At 40.1% G+C, this 19665-nt stretch overlaps 1 protein-coding gene across 1 annotated transcript in view; it reads right to left on the bottom strand.

Moving 5' to 3' along the window:
* The window catches only part of LOC143033057 (calpain-9-like), a 460946-nt gene that overhangs the window by 74143 nt on the left and 367138 nt on the right, over positions 1 to 19665 (bottom strand). The window contains exons 12-13 of the mRNA XM_076198255.1: positions 7779 to 7875; positions 2580 to 2707 (exon numbers count right to left, since the gene is read on the bottom strand). Of these exons, the coding sequence (XP_076054370.1) occupies positions 2580 to 2707; positions 7779 to 7875 (225 nt within the window). The remainder of the gene's footprint in view (positions 1 to 2579; positions 2708 to 7778; positions 7876 to 19665) is intronic.

Genomic DNA, 19665 nt, shown 5'->3' with positions numbered 1-19665 from the left:
ATATATATAAAGGATAGAAGCGCTAGTTATGGCTCTCCCGCCCGCCTCGACATCAGACCGACTTCCACAACAAAAGGAAAAGTGTTCCAATGACCTGGGAATGCTGTGAAAGGTAATTAAGATCACAAGATGAAGACAATTCTCTCGGGACACATTCTTCCTCCTCCTCGTCCCCCTCTTCCTCCTCCAAGATTCTCAGTCCCTCTTCCTCCTCCTCCTCCTCCTCCACATCTTCCTCCAGGTCCTCCTTACTCTCCTCTTCTTCCTCCTTCACCTCTTCTCCTCCTTCTCCTCCTCCCCATCTTCCTCCAGGTCCTCCTTACTCTCCTCTTCCTCCTCCTCGTCCCCCTCTTCCTCCTCCAAGATTCTCAGTTCCTCTTCCTCCTCCTCCTCTTCCTCCAGGTCCTCCTTACTCTCCTCTTCCTCCTCCTTCCCCTCCTCCTCTTCCTCTCTAGATTCCGAGTCCCTCTTCCTCCAGGTCCTCCTTACTCCCCTCTTCCTCCTGGTCCTCCTCTTCCTCTTCCTCCAGGTCCTCCTTACTCTCCTCTTCCTCCTTCTCTTCCCCCTCTTCCTCTTCTTCCTCTAGGTTCTCAGTCCCTCTTCCTCCTCCTCCCCCTTCTCCTCTTCCTCCAGGTCCTTCTTACTCTCCTCTTCTTCATCCTCTTCCCCTCTTCCTCTGGATTCTCAGTCCCTCTTCCTCCTCCTCCTCCTTCTCCTCCTCTTCCTCCAGGTCCTCCTTACTCTCTTCCTCCAGGTCCTTCTTTTCCTCTTCCTCCTTCTCCTCTTCTCTCCCTATCATTCTTATCCTTTTCTTCCTCCTTTTCTTCCTCTTCCTCCTCCTTCTCTCCTTATCCTCCTCCTATTCTTCCTCGTTTTCGTCCTCTTACTCCTCTTCCTCTTCTTCTCTCCTTATCATTCTTCTTATTTTCTTCCTCCTTTTCCTCCTCTTCCTATTACTCCTCTTCCTCCTCCTTCTCTCCTTATCCTCCTTCTCCTATTCCCTTCCTCCTCTTCCTCTTCCTTCTCTTATTCCTCTTCCTCCTCCTCCTCTTCTCTCCCAATCATTCTTCTCCTTTTCTGCCTCCTTTTCCTCCTCTTCTTCCTCTTCCTCCTCCTCCTTCTCTCCTTATCCTCCTCCTATTCTTCCTCTTTTCCTCCTCTTACTCCTCCTCTTCTTCTCTCCATTTTATTCTTCTCCTTTTCTTCTTCCTTTTCCTTCTCTTCTTCTTCTTCTTCTCCTACTCCTCCTCCTCCTTTCTCTCCTTTTCTTCCTCTTCCTTCTCTTCCTCCTCTTCTTCTCTCCTTATCATTCTTCTTTCCTTCCTCCTTTTCCTCCTCTTACTCCTCCTCCTCCTCCTCTTCCTTCTCTGGAATTCCAATTCTCCTTCTCGTCTAATATGATCAAACTTTTCTTCTCTTCTTCAGTTCGACTGACGTCCTTCAATCTTCATTCTAAACAAATTAAGACGGGCATATCAACAACACATAGATTCATACATACACAAAACATATACGTATATAAATAAACACACACGCACACACACACACACACACACACACACACACACACACACACACACATACTGTATATATATATATATATATGTATATATATGTAGAGCGAAATGTAGCAGTACGATGGCGTTTCCGTGAGATGTAGGCTTTCAAAGGATTCTCTTGTGTAGATTATTGTACTTCATTATTATTATTATTATTATTATTATTATTATTATTATTATTATTATTATTATTATTATTATCATTATTGTTGTCGTTATTATTATTGTTATTACTATCATTACTATTATTATTATTTTTGTCATTATTATTATCGTTATTACTATCATTATTATTATTATTGTAATTATCAATTTTATTATATTGTTAATGTTGGAGTAATCATTACTATTATCATTATTATCATTATCATCATTATCATTATTATTATCATCATTATCTTTATCAATATATTTATTTATTCATGTCTATTTAATTTTCTTTCATTTGATAGACCTTTACCCAATCCCCCCCAAATAGAAATATTAACCAGAAAGCAAACTAAAAATAAATAAATGATGACGAAATATACATTAGAAGCTAGATTTGACCCAAAGCAGGTATAAAGCATCACTGAATTGTTTCCGTTCCTAAAAATGGAAATTTACGAATAATGGAACATTCTCCAATAGAGAGAACTATCTATAGACGTACTTTTCAGAGATGCAACATGAGCAATTCTGGAAGCCATCATAAAAAAAGGAAAAAAGAAGAAGAAAAAAGGAAGGCTCTACGTTAGTGAGACCCTTCAATAAAGACCTACCTTCCAGCGCTGGAGCCTGAGGAATTCTGGAAGCCATCTGGAGAAAAAAAAAATTAAAAAAAAAAAAAAAAAAAAAAGAGAAAAAAGAGAGAGAAAACCTCCTTCTATATAGACTTACCTTCCAGCGCTGAAGCCTGAGAAATTCTGGAAGCCATCTAAAAAAAAAAAAAAAAAAAAAAAAAAAAAAAAAAAAAAAAAAAAAAGAGAGAGAGAGAGAGAGAGAACTCTCCATTAGAGAGAACCATCTACCCAGACTTACCCTCCAGAGCTGGAGCATGAGGAGGAGCGCCGGGACGTCGACGAGTGCGACTCGGCCGGATATGTTGTAATCCCGAAGCATCACGACGCTCTTGGCCAACTCCAGCGTCGGCTTCTCCACCAGGAACACTGAAACAAGGGGGAGAGGAAACTGGGGTTACTCTCTGGGGCTACTCTCTGGTGGTTACTCTCTGGTGGTTATTCCCTGGTGGTTACTTTCTGGGGGTAATCTCTGGTGGTTACTCTCTGGGGTTACGCTCTGGTGGTTACTCTCTGGGGTTACGCTCTGGTGGTTATTCCCTGGTGGTTACTTTCTGGGGGTAATCTCTGGTGGTTACTCTCTGGAGCTACTCTCTGGGGTTACTCTCTGGTGGTTATTCCCTGGTGGTTACTTTCTGGGGGTAATCTCTGGTGGTTACTCTCTGGGGCTACTCTCTGGGGTTACTCTCTGGTGGTTACTCTCTGGGGCTATGGTCTGGAGCTACTCACTGGGGCTACTCTCTGGGGTTACCCTCTGGTGTTACTCTCTGGGGTTACTCTCTGGGACTACTCTCTAGGGTTACTGTCTGGGGCTACTCACTGGTGGTTACTCTCTGGGGTTACTCCCTGGGGCTACTCTCTGGGGTTATTTTCTGGGGCTACTTTCTAGGGTTACTCTCTGGGATTACTCTCTGGAGTTACCTCTGGGGCTACTCTCTGGGGCTACTCTCTGGGGTTACCCTCTGGGGCTACTCTTTGGGGTTACTCTCTGGGGCTACTTTCTAGGGTTACTCTCTGGGGTTACCCTCTAGGGCTACTCTTTGGGGTTACTCTCTGGGGCTACTCTCTGGGGTTATTTTATGGTAGTTAATCTCTGGGGCTACTGTCTGGGGTTACCTCTGGGGCTACTCTTTGGGGTTACTCTCTGGGGATACTCTCTGGTGTTACTCCCTGGGGCTACTCTCTGGGGATACTCTCTGGTGTTACTCCCTGGGGCTACTCTCTGGGGTTATTTTCTGGTGGTTAATCTCTGGGGCTACTCTCTAGGGCTACTGTCCGACATAAAAGAAGCATAGGTCCGCAATATTTGGTACGCAATATATTTTTATTTTTATTATTTAAATTTTTACTTATTTACCTGTGTTTACTTGTTTATTTATCTATCTATATATTAATATTTCTTATTTCCTCATCTTTATCTATTTGTATATTCATCTCTTTATTTACTATACGAAATAACTTGAGGATTTATTTACGCGCTATATGTTACAAGGCCTTTATTATTTAATGTTTGTCGCGCATTATATGTTGCGAAATATTTTGAGCAATTTTTGTGAAATATTTGTTCCGCAATGTTTGCTGATAACTGTTTCTCAAATACATGTACCGTTATGATGAATTTATGACTGCGAATTTAGAATCGCAAAATCGCAACATGGAGTCTACGACTTTGCTATTTTGAATTCGCAATATAGAGGTCACATTACTTTGCGAATTTAGAATTGCAGAATATCAATGTGGAGTCTATAACTTTTGCAAATGCAATTTTTAATAGTTTATATGACTTTGCGAATTCAGAATCGTTATAGAGAATATATGAACTTGCGATTTCATATTCGCAATACCGTATCTTTGATATTTTATAATCGCAATATTGTGTATGACTTTGCGGAATCAAATTTAAAAAAACACAAATAAACTGCTGTGGAAGATACCAAATTAATTTCGTAAAACAAATACTGACTTTTATTTTCTGATTTTATTTCATTTTGGGGGGGACGGGGGAGGGGGGTAGAAATATAAACTTTTGGCCACCCGACATAAAAGGACGATTAGATATACTGTATTCATCACTGCTGAACACTTCATGAACAGTTCGCTTCAGAATGCCTGGCCACTGAAACAACGCAATATATATATATATATATATATATATATATTATTATTATTATTTTTTTTTTTTTTCCAAAAGTTTTCTCGTTGTACATTTTCGCAGGGCTTTTGTAGCGCTACAAAAGCCCACTGTGAGGGGCACCGTTCTAGCCTCCCGATAGGAGGGGAGTGTGTGACGTTAAACCATATCATCATCAAGGTTTTGCAGGAAAATACATACAGAATAATTATTCCATCAACTTTTAAAAAAGACCAGCACTGGATATAGCTGGAATATTTGTGCATCTGGTCCGTAGAGTGTTACAAAGGTACCACTAAAGTATAGTGATAAACGTAACCCCGGTCCATAGGGGTTGTCGCTTAAGCAACCTCCCCACGAAAGTTTTCATTGTATTAAACTACTTTAGTTTAGAATCACTGTTAACTGATTTCGGTTAATTACTACGTGTTAAATTTTTCCACAAAACACCGTGTTTGTGAATCTGTTTTTTTTTTAACAAACTTGTCATCCATTTATTGCGAAATATTTATTACGATTTTTGTGTTGCGCACATAAGTTGCTTAACACTTGCGCAATATTTTTTCGTAAAATTTGTTGCGCAATATTTTTTCGTGATATTTTTGCGCATTATTTATTGAACAAAATATTTGTAACGATTTTTTGTGTTGCGCACATTAGTTGCTTAATACTTGCGCAATGTTTTTCGTAACATTTGTTGCACATTATTTATTGCGCAATATTGGTCGTGTAACATTTGTTGAGTCAGAGATGTTGCACTGTTATTCGAGGTGTAACAATTGTAATTGCTACGCGATATTTGTTACACATTTGAAATACCCAGCAGTTACCGAGATATTTATTAATTGTTTAACACTTAAGCAATATTTGTTACGCATTATTTGTTGAAAAATATCTCGATTGACTTAAAGGTCACGTGACTTTACACAGGTCAACTTAGGTCAATCATCGGTCCACAGGTCAACTCATGTCAATCATATGGATCTGTTATTCGCGTGATTCTTCTCATCTGAATATAGTCGTCTGGACATTAATAAAAGAAAATGTGATTCAAATGTTTATCTGAAATTATTTTCAACTTTTAATATACGACTTTGTAAACAAAAACATACATGCCAACTCTCACGTGCGACAATGAAAACAAAAACATAGGTGCCAAATCTACCAAAATATGACCAGGTAAACAAAAAACACCGATGCCATATCTACCAAAATACGACAACGTAAAAAATACATTTGACAAATCAAGATACGAAAGTGTAAACAAAAACATAGTTGCCAAATCGACCAAAATACGAAAATATAAACAAACACATAGTTGTCAAATGTAATAAAACACTAAAATGTAAGCAAAATATAGTTGACTAATCTACCAAAATATGAAAATGTAAGCAAAAACATATCTACCAAATGTATCAAAACACGACAATGTAAACAAAGAGGATAGTTGCCAAATCTAATCAAATACGACAAAATAAACGAAAAAGGTTGTGCAACATCGAACATAATAAAATGAAATAACAAAAATGCATGATAAAACAATTTAAAATGAAAATACTCTTTCCAAATCTAATAAACTACAACAGCGGAAACACAAACGCCACATCTAATTCAATACGGTAACCGCCGAAAATGGTAGCTGGCAACTCGACTCAATAATTTACCATTTAATCTTCCCCTTTGCGATTTTCTTATTCCCTTCCTTAACCGGCGGTCTTGTTTCCTTTCACGCTACCTGCCGCCAGGTGATTTTTATTAATACATATGGAAACTCCCTCAGTAAATAAAAGAAAATAAACACAATTTCGACAATTTAAGCAACACTTCACAAACATCTCTGTACTCTGCTCGCTTTAATTACATTCCTCTCCCCCCCTCCCCCTTCTCTCCCCCTCTCCCTCCTCCACCCACCCCACCCGCATTCACCACTAATTCTGTGTTTCACAGGCTTGATGGGTTTCTCTGTTTGGCCAAAACCTGGGTTACAGTGTTGGTTTTCTCTTAGGCATGCCGTTTGGCCAAATGAGATTTTGGCCAATACAAGATCTCTGGGTCATCCTGCCGTCTCTTGGTCAAGTAGTTTCATGTTATTCAAATGTTTCCTTGACCAATTGGCCTTTGTCCAATGTGTTTTGGACAAGGAGTTTCCGGTTCTTGTGTCAGATTTGACGAATGAATGTTTTTTTTTCCTGTCTATTGGACAAGTAATTTCTAGTTCTTGCTATGTGTTGTTTCTTAGCCAAGGAATCGTTTCTTGACCAATGAGCTGTCTCTTGCACGTTCTGCTATCTCTTGACCAATAAACCGTCTCTCGGCCAAGTCCTGTCATAGGCAGTAAATGACTTTTTGGCCAAGGAGTCACCTCTTGACCAATATATCTTCAGATGATCAGTGTGTCATTTCTTGGCCAATAAACTGTCTCTTGATCAACGTGTCGTTTCTTGGGCAATATGCATATTTTTGGCCAAGGAGTTGTCTCTGGGACAATGGTCGTGTTTTGGCCAATAATTCGATTCTTGACAAATAAAATTAATGTAAAATAAAATAATAAATAAAAATAAATAAAATAAGATGAATAAAATGAATAAATAAATAAAATAAATAAAAATAATATTATGTATGTATATATATATACATACATATATATATATATATATATATATATATATATATATATATATTTGGACAACGGCTAGTCTCTTGGCTAACGATTTGTTTCTGCCCAATTCATCACGATCAACATTTGACACAGATATTCACAATTCATAATTTGTTCTCTCCGCCGCCAGGCGATTTTATTCAGCTGAAGAAACTATTACTTTTCCCCCTCTTGCCCTGTGAGAACGAGTTAACGACTCGTTTGAAGCTCGTTCTCTTTCTTCAGAGAAAGGAATTACAAATCAACAAAAACTTTACCAAAAGGGGAGAGAGGGACGTGTCAAGATTTTTATTTATTTATTTTTTATTATTTATTATTTATTTATTTATTATTATTATTATTTATTTATTTTTTATTTTTATCTATTATTTATTTATTATTATTATTATTATTATTATCATTATTATTATTATTATTCATTAATTTTTTAGGAATTAGAATTGAGATCCAAGGGCATTCCAACCGTTACTGTCAACCTTGGGCAAGGGAATGGTATATGTGTGTCTCTGTGTATGTGTGTGTTTATATGTGTGTATGTGTGTGTTTATATGTTTGTGTGTGTGTGTATGTTTACATGTTAGTGTGTGTATGTGTGTGTGTGTGTTTGTGTGTTGTCTACATTATTCTAGTTAATATTCCTAAGTACTTACGTTTCCAATGTGCTCTAAGTAGTTTTAGAAGAATATGAGGATCTAGTTCCTGAGGATACTTGTGCAGAAGCTTCTGAAGAATTAGACGACCTTCGGGCTGTAGAAGAAGAAGAAAAAAAAAAAATAATAATTACCAAATTGACATGACTTCTGAATCACCTATATATCTGTCTCAAGCAATCAGCCATCCTGAGTCCACTACTGAACAAAAGCCTCCTTCATAGCATTCCACGACTCACACGACTGCGCCAACCTCTGCCACATCACTCCTGCAAACTTCTCTATCCCGTCTCTCCATCCTCTGTCTAGACTCCCTCTTGCACGCTTTCCATCTCGCGGTGGCCAGTCAGTAACACACTTGCTCCATCGCTCATTCGCGACAATTCACTTGTCCCAAGAGTTTTTCCCCCCTTATAAGGGGGGGTAGCCAAATCAAAGACATGTATCCACTTTCACCCATTCCACTTCCACCCATTCCACCCTCATCCACCACCCTTTCCCCCTTCTCATCTTAGCCCCTCATGGATATATATTAGTTACAAATATTTATAAATGAAATATAAACTATTAATATATATAATATATAGATATTAATACTATCAAATAAATCATCATCAAGCTATAAATATTTATAAGTATAATATAAAATATTAATTTATGATATAAAATATAAATATTTATAAAAAATATATAATTAATGAATAAATGTATGTAAATGGAAATAAATGTAGATAATAAATAATAAAAGATCTTTCAGTACAAATAATAAACAAATAACGATTTTTCAATTAATGTATTTCTCCTGCCCGTCCTCTCTCTTTCTCTTTCTCTTTTTCTCACTCATTCTTTCTCTTTCTCTCCCTCTCTCTCTCTTCCTCTCTCTATCTATCTACCTATCTATCTCTCCCTCCCTATTTCACTCTCTTTTAGGTCAATTTTATTTTTAGTTTTACTATATAACCTTTCATCAAATCCTAAAATCAACTAATTATATCTATGCTGTGCTAAACATGTACCCCTAAACATAACATCTAAAAAACAATTATTCCCATAACATCTAGAAATAACATCTAAACATAACATCTAAAAATGTTATATTCTCATAACATCTAAAAAATAACATCTAAGAATAACATCTAAAAATGTTATATTCTCATAACATCTCATAACATCTAAAAATAACATCTATAAAATAACATCTAAAAATAACATCTAAAAATGTTATGTTCTCATAACATCTAAGAATAACATCTAAATATAACATCTAAAGATGTTAATTTCTCAATTGACTATAAGTGCTTTCTTTTTTGAGTGAAAACTCGCATCTCTACCAGTTCATAATGCCCTCTAGGAAAGCTCAATATTACAAAGGATTACAAAGGCGCAGCATGCCGACAGGAGACCTTTTGGTCCATATCTAGGTCGGACGCGAAAAAAAATCATATTCATACGTATTGCAAACATCCTAGATTTAATTCATATTTAGCTAGAGCTTATATGATGTCATCACGAACGAGACTGACAATGAGCTCGACGGAGACATATGCGGAAACTGATACGTAGTGAAGCCAAGGACTCGATCTCTCTTGATGGCGCAGTGGTTAGAGTCACTGTTCACTTGGTACGTCTGAGCTGAGTTCGAGTCCTTGGTTTTACTACGTATCAATTTCCGCATATGTCTCCGTCGAGCTCATTGTCAGTCTCGATCGTGATGACATGGAATTAAAGTGAAAAGTTATGTGGTTGCAAAAGATATATATATATATATATATATATATATATATATGTATATACATATATATGTATATGTGTGTGTATTTATATATTATATATATATATATATATATATATATATATATATATGAATGTATGTATACATGTGATAGAGCAATTTCTTCAGTGGCAGCAACAAAAGTAATAAAATATTTAGATAACTATATAATAAGAAAACAAAATCACATAGAAATAGAATTAGATAAACTGAATAAAAAATCATACAGGCACACAGTCAATAAACTTCAATGGTCTCAGATTCCGACCGGACCTTTTCCAAACAACTGTAAAATGATTTCCCAAACCAAACCAAAAAATCAATCGAGTTACTTGGCGACAAAAATGGCTAATTATAGCTTCTGAACACAAGTTTATTTCCTTCAAAGGGAAGTGACAAAAGTACTTAATTGGGAGAGAAACGGGCGGAAAGAGTCCAAATTCTAAAATCTACAATTACCCCGTCATAGATCAATGAAGAGAAGAAGGAAGAAAAAAAAAAGAAGAAATAATGATAGTACATACATAATATATATATACCAAGGGTCTATTTCCCTTACAAAGGGCCATAACCAAGGCCAAAAGGCATAAATCCACTCCCACCCATTTCATCTCCACATAATCCACTCCCATCCACCCCTCCCTCCCTCTCTCTTTTCTTGGCTCCTCCTGGATGACGGGTCATCACTGCATCTCGCCCACTGCCCTGGGTCAGAAGCAATATAGTAAGATACAGCACATCCACAGCAAGGCCGCTTCATTTAATCGGCGACCCCCCCTCTCCGTCCCCTCATGTAGAAAAAGAGAAGACGGGGAGAAATCCCTTCGGGCTAAGTCAAAATATCACCCACACAAACACTCCCCAACTCCCCCCTCCCTCACCCACTCCCTTCCATGCATCACAGCATCATCCATACACAACCATTATCCACTCACCCCTATCTTGTCTTCTCTCTTCTTTCCTCAACAGACATGCACCTCTTTCCTAAAGCCCCTTGTATCCCATCCATCCATCTCATCCTCGGTCGCCCCATCCGGTTCACTCCATCCACCTCTTCCATCCACACTTCTTTTACTAATCTTTCTTCACTCATTCTTTCCATGTGTCCAAACCATCCCAATACTCTTTAATCAACCGTATCTCCCAACTCCCTTTCCACCCCTGTTCTCCTCCTCACCTCCTCATTTCTCACTTTATCCAGCTTAGTAACCCCAACCATATTTCTCAGACATTTCATTTCAAACACATTTAAACTCTTCCTCTCTTATGTTCCATATTTCTGCCCCATACAGTGCTGTCGGCACAATCTCCCCTTCATACAATCTTTTCATAGCATCCATTCCCAAATGTATATTTCTCATTACACACTAAATGAATAATAATAAATACTTATAAAACAAAATGTATATATATAGGAAAGAGAAACCATTGATATATACATTTACACACACACACACACACAGACACACACACACACACACACACACACACACACACACAGACACACGCACACACACACACACACACACACACACACACACACATGCACACACACACACACACACACATACACACACACACACACACACACACACACACACACACACACACACACACACACACACACACACACACACACACACACACACACACACACACACACACACACACACACACACACACACACTTATTCTTATTGCTTAATAAAAAACTATAACAATGAAATAACATAATTACATGATGAAACATAATTTATTGTTTTTATACCAAAACACAAAATACACATACACAGCAAAAGGCCTTTTCCACCTCATAAGAGGGGGTAGCCTAGTCAAAACACATCTACTCCACGCCCATCTTAGCACCTCGTGGATGAAGGGTCCTACCTCCCACCCGGCACACCGCTTGAGTGGAAGGCAATGCAGCGAGGCATAGCTCGTCCATAATAAGACCCTACAGCTGGGGCTAGTTTATAATAGTTTAAAAACTAATAATTGTGTTGGTTGTATTACGGTTGTCGTCAGGTGATTTTATTCAGCCAATAGGAATATCTTAGGCCCATTTTGTTAATCGCTTTTAATTCTACGAAGGATTTATGTATATTTCTTCTGTCTGTCTGTCGCCAGTTGATTTGATTAAATTCTTACAAACATACACAACGAAAAGTTGAAATTATTTAGTCCTACATTTTTCTCTCGCAGTTATATGTGACCAAGAAGAAAAATAAATGAATTAATGATATGAATAAACAAATAGTTATATAAATTGATAAACAAAGAGTTAATTTGTACACGAAGGATAAGGATCCTGGGAAAGGTGCATGAGATATGAGATGCAAGTAAAGATTTACTCTTATGGGGCCAAGAGCCCCAAATATAGGTCACAACAGATGAGGAAAAAAAAAAAGAGAGGAAGAGAGAGAGAGAGAGAGAGAGAGAGAGGGAACTGCTATGGAACCAAGGTCACAACAGATGAAAAAAAAAAGAGAGAGAGAGAGAGGGAGAGGGAAAGAGAGGGGGGAGAGAGAGAAACTAACAAAGGAGAAGAAACGGCTGCTGGTCACAACAGATGAAAAAAGAGAGAGAGGGAGAGAAAGAGAGAGAGAGAAAGAGAGAGACAGAGAGAGAGGGAAAGAGAGGGGAGAGAGAGAAACTAACAAAGGAGCAGAAACGGCCACTCAGACTGATTCTGTGTTGAGGGGGAAAAGATGGGACGCAAAGTCCATCTGATATCGGACCACACTTTGTGAGTATTTTTGCAAAATCTCCATGCCACTATATTGTCCATACGCACAGATCCAGACACTTTTTTTGTGTGTGCCAATTTTTATATGTTTAGTTATTTGTTGATCTGTTTTGGAAAATATTCAGACTTTGCGATTTTTTTTTTCAAAATCTCCATGTGCCCATACGCACCGATCCAGACTTTTTTTTTTTTTTTTTTTTTTTTTTTTTTTTACAAAATTTTTGTTTATTTATTTGTTGATCTGTTATGGAAAATATTCACACTTTGAGTTGTTTTTTTTTTTTTTGCAAAATCTCACTGCGACTATATTGTCCATATGCACAGATCCAGACACTCTTTTTTTTTGTGTGCCAATTTTTGTATGTTCACTTATTTGTTGATCTGTTTTGGAATTATACACACTTCGCGAGTATTTTTTGTAAAATCTCTATGCGACTATATTGTCCATACACATTGATCCAGACAATTATTGTGACAATTTTTGTCTTTACTTATTTGTTTATTTTGGAAAATACTCAAAATTTTTTTTTTTTTTTTTTTTTTTTTTTTTTTTGCAAAATCTCAATGCGACTATATTGTCCATATATATTAATCCATACGATTTTTTGTGCCAATTTTATATTTGTTTTGGAAAATATTCACACTGAGTATTTTTTGCAAAATCTTAATGCGACTATATTGTCCATACACTCTGATCCAGACAATTTTTTGTGTAAATTTTTATCTATTGATCTATTTTGGAAAATATTCACACACTGTATTTTTTTTTGCAAAATCTCAATGTGTATTGTCCATACACAGTGTGTGGATAGATCAGTGTGTATTACACACTGATCTATCCACCTTCCGTCTTTTTAAATATTTACATATTTATTCATCTATTTATCATTTTTGCAAAATATTCACACTTTAGGAGTATTTTTGTAAAATCTTAATGTGCATTGTCCATACACAGTGTGTGGATAGATCAGTGTGTATTACACACTGATCTATCCACCTTCTGTCTTTTTAATTATTTACATATTTATTCATCTATCTAAAAATTTTTGCAAAATATTCACACTTTAGGAGTATTTTTGCAAAAAAAATTATGCAACTACATTGACCATACACACCAATTCAGTGAAAATTTTATTTGCATATTTTGCCAAATATTCACACTTTGTGAGTATTTTTGCAAAATCTCCATACAACTTTATTGTCAATACACGCCGATGAAACCACTTTTTTTTATTAGTTTTTATTTATTTACTTATATATATCTTCCTAAATATTCACACTTTGCGAGTATTTTTGCAAAATGAAAAAACACCCCCAATCCAGCTATTATTTGTGCGTTTTTTTTTTTTCCCTTTCCAAAATCTCCACATTTTGTACATTTTCTTTTTCAAATCCCCATCGTGACCACACTTCTCTATATACCCGTGTCCGCGTTTTTGCAAAATCCCCAGACTTTGAACACATTTTTGCAAACTAGTCTCCTGACCCCTTCTCTGCCTCAAAGCACAAATTCAGCTACAAGTCGTAAATACAATTTTGCAAAAATTCCAAACTTTTATATTCGTCAAATCTCAACACAACTCGACATTAAGAAACCTGAGCTCTCATCCGGTAAGGACCACCCTGTCGATCACGAGGCCAGCACTGGATCCAAGAGTTGTTGTAGTTGGGGAATGTAACTTTTACCAGCGTTTCTATCAACATAGAACTGGTATTCCTAGTATACCACATACCACTCCCTAGTAATTCTTTCCTAGAATTCCGACGGCTCTAGATCTCATAAACAGCATACATAACGTCACATCACGTGATGTACGTGACGCATACGTGACACATTATGTGGCATAATACATGACGTACATGACTTAATAGATGACGTAATACAACGTAATACGTGACGTAATATGACATAATACGTAACGTTATTCGTAACGCAATATGTGACGTAAAATAACGTAATATAACGTAATACAGCGTAATACTTGGCGTAATACAACGTAATGCGTGACGTAATGTAACATAATACGAGACGTAATATAAAGTAACACGTGACGTAATATAACAATACGTGACATAGGTAATGTCACACGTGACGTAAGTGACGTGACGCGTGACGTAACACTTGACGTCATAAAAGTTCCTACACATATCACGGCCATCACGTGTGGGGGTGGGGGGTGGTGGGGTATTAGTCTTTCATGAGAAATACCCCAAGACTTCGACTTGAGGGGTATATTAAGTATAATAATCACTAATTAATATGAACGTTCAAGAACACGCGAGCAAAATATATATATATATATATATATATATATATATATATATATATATATATATATATATATATATACATATATATATATATATATATATATATATATTATATATATATATATTTATATATAGGTTATTTTGAACTTGAGGTGTAATACTAAGGGACAAAAAACACTCTCCTGTTTCAAATTTTTATATATATATATTTTCCATTTATCTCAGTTATTTATTTATTTATTTATTGCTTAAAGAGCAATGCCAATATAAGATAATCACCAACTGTCTGTGGCACCCAAAATAAATAAATAAATAAATAAATAAATAAAAATAAAATAATAATAATAATGATAATAATGATAGTAATAATAATATTTTCATGAAATAAAAGAGTAAGAGAAAGGAGAGAAAAAGAGAAAAGGAGAAAGGACGAGAGAAAAAGAGAAAGGACGAGAGAGAGAGAGAGAGAGAGAGAGAGAGAGAGAGAGAGAGAGAGAGAGAGAGAGAGAAAGTGGAGAGAGAAAAGACAGAGAAGACCCATAAAGAAAACAAAAAACAGAAATAAAAGAAAATAAAAACCCGTGACAAAGACCGGTAGGGAGAGGAAGAAGAAAATAAAAAGGACAAACAAAAGAAGACAGCGGCGTTGACCTTTCTCCCCCCCTTTCTCTCTACCCTCCCCCCCAAAAAAATCTCCCCTTTTGCCCCCCCAGCCATAGCCCACTCTCCCCTACCCCAGCCTTCGCCCCCCCTTGTCCCCCTCCCCTTTGCCCCCCCAGCCTTAGCCCCCCTGTCCCCTCCCCCAGCCTTCGCCCCCTCTCCCCTCCCCCTTGCCCCCCAGCCTTCGCCTCCCTCTCCCCTCCCCCTTGCCCCCCCAGCCTTCGCCCCCCTCTCCCCTCCCCCTTGCCCCCCAGCCTTAGCCCCCCTTCCCCTTCCCCCAGCCTTCGCCCCCCTTGTCCCCCTCCCCCCTCCCCAGCCTTCGCCCCCCTTGTCCCTCTCCTCCCAGCCTTAGCACCCCTCCCCCCTCCCCCAGCCTTAGCCCCCCTTGTCCTCCTCCCCCTTCCCCAGCCTTAGCCCCCCTTGTCTCGTCCCCCAACCCATCCCCCTCTTCCCCCCAGCCTTAGCTCCCCCCTGCCTTACCCCCCTTGTCCCCTCTCCCCCGCCTTAGCCCCCTCCCCCTTGCCCCCCTCTCCCCTCCCCCTTGCCCCCAGCCTTCGCCCCCCTCTCCCCTCCCCCTTGCCCCCCAGCCTTAGCCCTCCTCTCCCCTCCCCCAGCCTTCGCCCCCCCTTGTCCCCCTCCCCCCAGCCTTAGCTCCCCCTTGTCCCCTCCCCCCAGCCTTAGCCCCCCTTGTCCCCCCCTCAGCCTTAGCCCCCTCTCCCCCCAGCCTTTGCCCCCCCTCCCCCCAGAATCGGATCAATGTGTGACAGCTAGGAAGGAGGAGGTCCCAATACTAATTTTTTCTCCTTCCCTTCCTACCTGCCACTCACTTCATTGCCAACTCAAAAAATATCTCACCAATAAAAGGAGAAAATAGAAAAGATACGCAGAGAAAACGAAAGAGAAAGAGAGAGAAAGAGAGAGAGAGAGCGAGAGAGAGGAAGAGAGGGGGAAGACTGGGAGAGACAGAGAGAAAGAGAGAGAGGGGAGACATAGAGAGAAAGAGAGAGAGGAAGAGAGGGGAGAGACAGAGAGAGAGGGGGAGACATAGAAAGAGAGAGGAGGTGAGACATAGAGAGAGCGAAAGAGAAACAAAGTGAAAGAGAGAGAGAGGGGAGAGAGACATAGAGAGGGCGAAAGAGAGAGAGAGAGAGAGAGAGAGAGAGAGAGAGAGAGAGAGAGAGAGAGAGAGAGAGAGAGAGAGGGTAAAGTTATTAAAAGAAAACGGATCCTCTATTTGCTCTCAATAACATACTGTTCATGAAGAACAATCGGCTGATGAACAACATACTAAACAAGCATAAGCCACCGGTAGCTGTCAGAATCTAACTTGGGTCTGCTTTGAATGAAATACGGTAGAAACCACGCCGCCACTTCAGCGCAAAAAAAAAAAAAAAGGCCCGCGATACTCTCTTCGTCTCGGCGGGATTCGAACCCTGGTAATTGTCAATCACAAAAGACGATCAAAACCAGTCCACCACAACAACAAAAAATAAAAAAATAAAAATAAAATGAAAAAAAAAAGATACATCAATAAATAAATTAAAATAAAATAAATAGACAAATAGATAAATAAAATAATGATAGAAAAAAGCGTAAAATATAAGATAAAAATTAAATAAATGAATAAATAAATAAACAAAAATAAAATATGTAAAAAAAAAAAAAAAAAAAAAAAAATCGAAAAACACGTCCTATGAAATACCTTCCCGCGGTTGATTTCCATAGTATCAACACGGTATAATGATTCTATGCATCCGTGTATGTGATGACGTCATCGCATGGCCAATTCCCTTATACATGAACCATATTTTGCACGCCCACACCACATTCACCCGCCCACACACACATTATGGCCACATCCTCTCCCACACTACGCCCCCACGCCCACACTATCCCCACAGACTACACCCGCGTGCCCACATTATGCCCACACCACGCCCACACTGCGCCCACACTCGCAATACGTCCACACGCCCACGCTAAACCCACACTCACACAACGCCCACACCCACACTGCGGCCCCACGCCCACACTATCCCCACAGACTACGCCCGTGCGACCACATTATGCTCACACCCACACTACGCCCATACTACGCCCACACTCGCAATACGTCCACACGCCCACGCTATGCTCACACTTACAATACTCCCACGCCCACACTGCGGCCCCACGCCCAAACACGCCCACGCTATGGCCATACTCGCAATACATCCGCACGCCCACACTATAACCACACTCACACAACGCCCGCACGCCCATGCTATGCCTACGCCCACAAGCTTACATCATACCCACATCCACACTACTCCCGCACGCCCAAACATCGCCCGCACGCCCACACAACGCCCGCACGCCCACACAACGCCCGCACGCCCACAATCCAACTTAAACACCCGCTCGACCCTCACTATGAATACAAATGGAACACAACATAAACAATATTAATCGAGACAAAAGATTGGATGGCGGGGGGGGGGGCACGGGATTGAAATAAATCGCTTGACGGCAGGATGGACGATGGGGAACAGGGCCACCCTGCAAGGAAGGGAGGGAGGGAGGAAGGAGGGGGAGGGGGGAGGGAGGACAGGCCTAAACTATCTTAGGCAGTGGGAGATTGGCGCCGAGGTCAATAGAAGTCTTTTGGCGTCAGACGAGAGGTCACGCGGGACTGATGGGGTCATTTTGTGTTTTTCGGTGAACTAACTGGAACAGTACTAACTATGATGAACCTCCTCTGTACCGAGGATGGGGAGGAGGAAGAAGAGGGGGAAGAGGAGGAGGAGGAAGAGGGGGAGGAGGAGGGACGGGTAAGGAGAAAAGGGGAAGGGAGAAGAGGAAGATAGATCGAGGAGGAGGAAGAGGAGGAGGAGGAGGAGGAGGAAGAGGAGGAGGAAGAGGAGGAGGAGGAAGAGGAGGAGAAAGAGGAACGGGTAAGGAGAAAAAGGGGAAGGAAGAAGGGGAAGATGAATCGAGGAGGAGGGAGAGGAGGACGAGGATGAAGGAGAAGAAGAGAAGGATAAAGAGGTGGAGGAGGAGGTGAAGAAAGAGTAGGAGGAAAAGGGGGGAGGGGAATAGGAGAAAAGGGAGGAGATGGAAGGAGTAGGAGGAGAAAGAGGAGGAGGAGGAGAAGGAGGAGGAGAAAGAAGAGGAGGAGAATAAAGAGGTGGAGGAGGAGTAGGTGAAGAAGGAGTAAGAGGAGGAGAAAGGGGAGGAGAGGAAAAGGAGAAAAGGGAGGAGGTGGAAGGAGGAGAAAGAGAAGAAAAAGGAGAAGGAAGAGGAGGAGGAGGGGAAAGAGGAGGAGGGGAAATAGGAGGAGGAGGAGGAGGAGGAGGAAGAAGAAGAAGGAGAGGAGGAGGGGGATAGGAGGAGGAGGAGGAGGAAGGAGAGGAGGAGGAGGAGGGGAAAGAGGAGAAGGAGGAGGAGGAAGAAGGAGAAGAGGAGGAAGAAGGAGAGGCGATCACTTTGGGAAATATTTGATGCAAAAAGAATCAGCAGAGGCGACGGAATGAGGAGCTTCGGGAGGAGAAGAACTACACCGAACTAATACGAGGAAGAGGAGGAGGAGGAGAAAGAGGAGGAGGTGGAGGAAGAGGAGGAGAGAAGTAGTAGCACCGCTACCACGAATAACACCACCACTACCACCACTATCCCTACCACTACCACTCCTATACTATCACCATTCCCACCGCTGCCACCATTGTGGGGTGTGTGTGTGGGGGGGGAGGTCAAATAAGGTCAAATGGTGAAGATCAATAGTCGGGTGGGGGGGGAAGGAAATGAAGATTGACGGAGGAAGGATAACGAAAATGTGATTAAAATACAGAAATGAAAAAGAAATGTGTCCCGGATGACAGACTGAGAAAGGAACAAGAAGAAGCAAAGAGAAATAATCAGAGAAAGAAAAAAAAGAAGAAAGGGGGGGAGGGTCTCCTCCGCAGCTACGAGGGCTTCGGAAGGATACTAGAAAAGAGTAATAGTAAAGAGAGAAAGAGAGAGAGAGAGAGGGGGGGAGAGAAAGAGAGAGTGAGAGAAGATTGACAGAAAGACGGACAGTGAAAGAGAATGAAATACAGAGAGAGGGGGACAGTGAAAGATAGTGGAAGACAAAGAGAGAGAGAGGGATAGAGAGAGTGGAAGACTAAGAGAGAGAGGGACAATGAGAGAAAGAGAGAAAGAGAGAGAGAGAGGGACAGAAGGAGAGTAAGACAGAGAGAGGGAGAGTGAGTGAAGAAAGAGGAAGAGGAAGAGAGAAAGAGAGAGAGAGAGAGAGAGAGAGAGAGAGAGAGAGGCAGTAAGAAAAAGATAGAGAGAGGAAGAGAGAGAGAGAGAGAGAGAGGGACAGAAAGAGAGATAGAGAGAGAGGAAGACAAAGGGAAAGAGAGGGGAAGTAAGAGAATAAGAGAAAAACAGAGAGAAAGATAGAGAGGGACAGTAAGA

The sequence above is a fragment of the Oratosquilla oratoria genome, chromosome 15 (assembly GCF_046742065.1).
Source record: "Oratosquilla oratoria isolate Oo_2021 chromosome 15, ASM4674206v1, whole genome shotgun sequence".
NCBI lineage: Eukaryota > Metazoa > Arthropoda > Malacostraca > Stomatopoda > Squillidae > Oratosquilla > Oratosquilla oratoria.
Note: the sequence above shows the minus strand (reverse complement) of the source record. Positions and strands in the feature narration are given on the sequence as shown.